Source organism: Protobothrops mucrosquamatus, unplaced genomic scaffold, assembly GCF_001527695.2.
Source record: "Protobothrops mucrosquamatus isolate PMUCROS unplaced genomic scaffold, P.Mucros_1.0 scaffold237, whole genome shotgun sequence".
In the NCBI taxonomy this organism is placed as follows: Eukaryota; Metazoa; Chordata; class Lepidosauria; order Squamata; family Viperidae; genus Protobothrops; species Protobothrops mucrosquamatus.
In genome coordinates, this window is record NW_015386587.1 from 782919 (window position 1) to 786734 (window position 3816).

The window sequence follows — 3816 nt, forward strand, 5'->3', positions numbered from 1 at the left end:
TTCGTGCGGCCAGCCTGGCGTAGTCTTAATTAGGTTTTAGTATAGGTTTTTATATGGGGTATTTTAGAGCAGGCCTTTATTTATTTAATTTGATTTTAGAATAGATATTTATTGTGATTTTTATTATCGCCTGTTCACCGCCCTGAGTCCCGTAAGGGAGATAGGGCGGTATACAAATCTAAATAAACATAAACATAAATGTAGATTATGCCCAAGACTATATCCATGTTAAGATGTATTTTAATGAAACAAAGAAAACAAGCAAAAGGCATCACCTGTCTTTAATCTCCTGATGAGAATTCTCAAAGCTCTCCATTTGTCCAGGACGGGTGAGTTTTGAGTTCTGGTCTAGAACGATTCCTGTCTTTTGGTTCTGCAAAATCCAACAGTCACCGATGAAAAAAATACTTCAAATATTTATTATGTAACAAACACCCTCTCTGCTTTTTCAGCCTTTCATTAATTGAATCTCACAATCTCCAGCAACTGAATAAATCACCATGGATTTTAATGAAAATGCTATGCCACTCATACCTAAGCCCAAATCACAAACAGCTGACCGATGATATTTTAATTGTGGAAGAACTTCTGAGATGAGGGGTCTGAAAATTTGTTAAACACCTCAGGACACTCATTTACATTGAAAAATTTCAGAGGAGAAAACTATGTGTATTCTTTGCAACAGTAGGAGGTCTTTAAAGAATAACAAAAGACTATAACAGTTGTTACAGACACTTCATTAAAAATGCCCTTTAAGGATACATTCAAGAAATGAGTTAATTGAACTAAGTGTGATCATTTAATTGAATTACAGAGCTTCTTTCTAACCAAGATGAATCCTTTAAAATCAAGTAATATTTAATAAAATTGGGAGATACAGTATATTGTAACTATACTGTAACCCCTACAAAGAATGTATTATAGTTACGGGATTATTTTTTTTACATAAAATACATGTATGGTAGTTGGTTTTAGTCTCCTTTTATGCAATAATAATAATAATAATATCTGAACTGAAGAGTAAATTATATTCAACTAAGCAGGAGTTTCCAACTTGGGTGTAGTGAAGCATTCATTTATGGAAATGTACAGACCCAGGTTGAAGGAGAATATAAATTGGAAGCACAGGCTTGGGGATACAGGAGAAATGAGAGTTGAGATGAGATTTCATTACTTAGCAGTAAAAATATCCTGGAAGATGTCTCATTAATCAAAGCCAAAGACAAGCCAAAACTAGTTCCCCCAAGAAACATTAAGTCAGGAATGTATTCAGAAAGAATCTCTCTCTCTCTCTCTCTCTCTCTCTCTCTCCTACACACACACAGAGTAATAATAATGACTATGAGTTCAAGTTCCGCCAGTCACTCTTTCTCAGCCTAGCACATATCACAAAGTTGTGAGAAAAATAGGAGAGAGATGTGTTGGACAGGTTGACCACCTTGAGTAATTTGTAAAAATAATAAAGGTGGAATATAAATAAAATAATAAATAAATAAATAAATAAATAAATAAATAAATAAATAAATAAATGCTCTCTAAGTGGCACTACCCATAGTCTTCCTCCAACCTAATTTTTTTTCATGCCTATGCCAGGTCTTGGCTGTGAAAGATCCTGCTGATACCTGAATTGTTATTTTTCTCTGCAGATTCAGGAAAGGTGTTTTTTTTCAATTTCCTGTCATTTAATTTTCTCTCTATTCAAGAAGAGAGAAACAAGATTTTTCTCAGATAAAAAAAGAGAAACAAGATTTTCTCAGATAAAAAAAAATTAGCTAAATCTTATGTCTCTTTCCAATCTATTTCCTAAAGTCTCTAAAACCAAAAACATATGGGGAAGGGCAGGGGCAGAGTGGGGGGGGGGGGGAGAAGGGATCTGTTATTAATCAACCACCTCCATTATGCTGATCCCCAACAATTTTGGAAGTACAGGAGACATTTCTATCAAAGAAACATAGGGCAAACTTTATTTTGATAACAATTTCTAAAGTATTACCACTATATCATAGACACATAGGGAATGTACTGTATATTAATTTGCTTCAGTGTTCACAGTGCAAATGTTATGGAATAACATGAAGCAAAGTACAAAAACATATGCAGGTATAACAGAGAATTCCCTACTCATGGTCCTACAAATATAAACTCATATTTATATTTATATTCATATTTGTAGGATCATGTATATGGAATCCAAATATGGAAAGAGAAAAATGACTGCCAGTATCTGGTGGATTGAAATGGTCTCAGAAGACCAGGTTGATATATCATGCAACAGTATTCATACAGTTCAAAATGCCACCTTGGACTCTCCAAATGTGTGGGGTTTAGCTCTCAAAATTTTAAGAAAAGACAGAGGCTGAGAAATTCTAAAAATAGAAATCCATACCTCTGTAAATCTTCCAGATTGGGGAAAACTGTTTCAGTATATATAGTAATAACCCAAAGAAAAAGAACAATGTTTTTTTGTATTAATCAGATAACAAGTTGTAATTATTAGCTATCTTTAAATAATGTAGATAACATTTCTACTGCATAATTTATATTTCTACATAGGCTCCTTTAAACACTTAATTAGTATTTGCTATTGTCTACCAAGTCATTATTTTTAATCAATGTTAAACATTAAGTTCTAATGATTTTCAGTATGAGAGATTTAAGAAGGTGCATTAATTCCAAGTTGATCTGTTTTAATTGGATGTTACCCCACTTCAGCAATAGACATGTTATCAAGTTTAAAGGACCATATCATATTTTAAAACTCAGAAATAAATGATAGAAAACTAAGTATGCAAACCCCTGAAAAATAAGAGAAGACATTTTTTTTGTTTTAACCAGATTATAGCAACTAAATATTATTACAGAATGTGTTCCACAATTAAATTGATTCATCCCAGGTTGATATAACAGTGTCCTATTGAAAAATGCAGCCCAGCCAACATTAGTCAATAGATATACAGTACACTGATGCAATTGTTTTTATTAATGGAACAACAAGAGAATGCACATGGTTGTGCGTGTGTGTGTGTGTGTTAAAATGTTGGCCTCAGCACAATTATGCATAAAGATAAAATAAAATTACATGGAGGAGATGATCATATTATTGAACATTCTTACAATATTATTTTGTTTATTTTAAGAGTATGCGCTAATCACGACATCACTCTTTAAATTAACAAAGTGATTAAATATCTCTGGTATTATGAAAATGTGCCTAAACCAACTTTAAACATCATTCTCTGTGGTCTACAAGCTTCAGTCCTGAATTTGAGGTCAGAAGAAACACTCTCTAGAGTCTAGATACTTTTATTATGGAATTCTTGGTGTTCTCTGAGCTTGCTTGCTTGCAGAAATCAGCTATCAATAGATAACAGAGATAAACTACATTTACATCCCATTCAAAAAAGAGAATAAAAAAGCTAAGAAGGAAACCAGAACATATCTGCTGAGGGCCGCCCGGGCATGGAGAGGCCTGGTGAGGCCTGGTGAAGCCCGGCCTGGGGGCCTAAATGGCCAATATGGAAGATCTGCGCCCTGACACGGCCAGGAAGATCTGGAAGATCTGCGCCCTGACACGGCCTGGAAGATCTGCGCCCTGACACGGCCAGGAAGATCTGCGTCCAGGACGAGCTGTGGCCAGACGCGGCGGTAACCCACCGGTCTGGCGCGGCAGCGGCCTGGTGGCCCAGCGCGGTGACGGCTCGACGGTCCGACCCGGGGCTATGGCGATCCGGTGGCCCGAGGTGATGGCGGCTTATTTTCCCCCGTTTATGGGACTTAAAGACCTGAGAACTCACCATCCTTCCTCAATCCATCTTG

General features: G+C 35.9%; 1 protein-coding gene across 1 annotated transcript in view; it reads right to left on the minus strand.

Annotated features, from left to right (window-relative positions):
- LOC107286029 (lethal(3)malignant brain tumor-like protein 4) overlaps positions 1 to 348 on the minus strand; it is a 43045-nt gene extending 42697 nt beyond the window's left edge. Inside the window, exon 1 of the mRNA XM_015814324.1 lies at positions 276 to 348. Coding sequence (XP_015669810.1) covers positions 276 to 316 — 41 coding nt within the window. The 5' untranslated portion in view covers positions 317 to 348. The remainder of the gene's footprint in view (positions 1 to 275) is intronic.
- Positions 349 to 3816: the final 3468 nt, after the last annotated feature.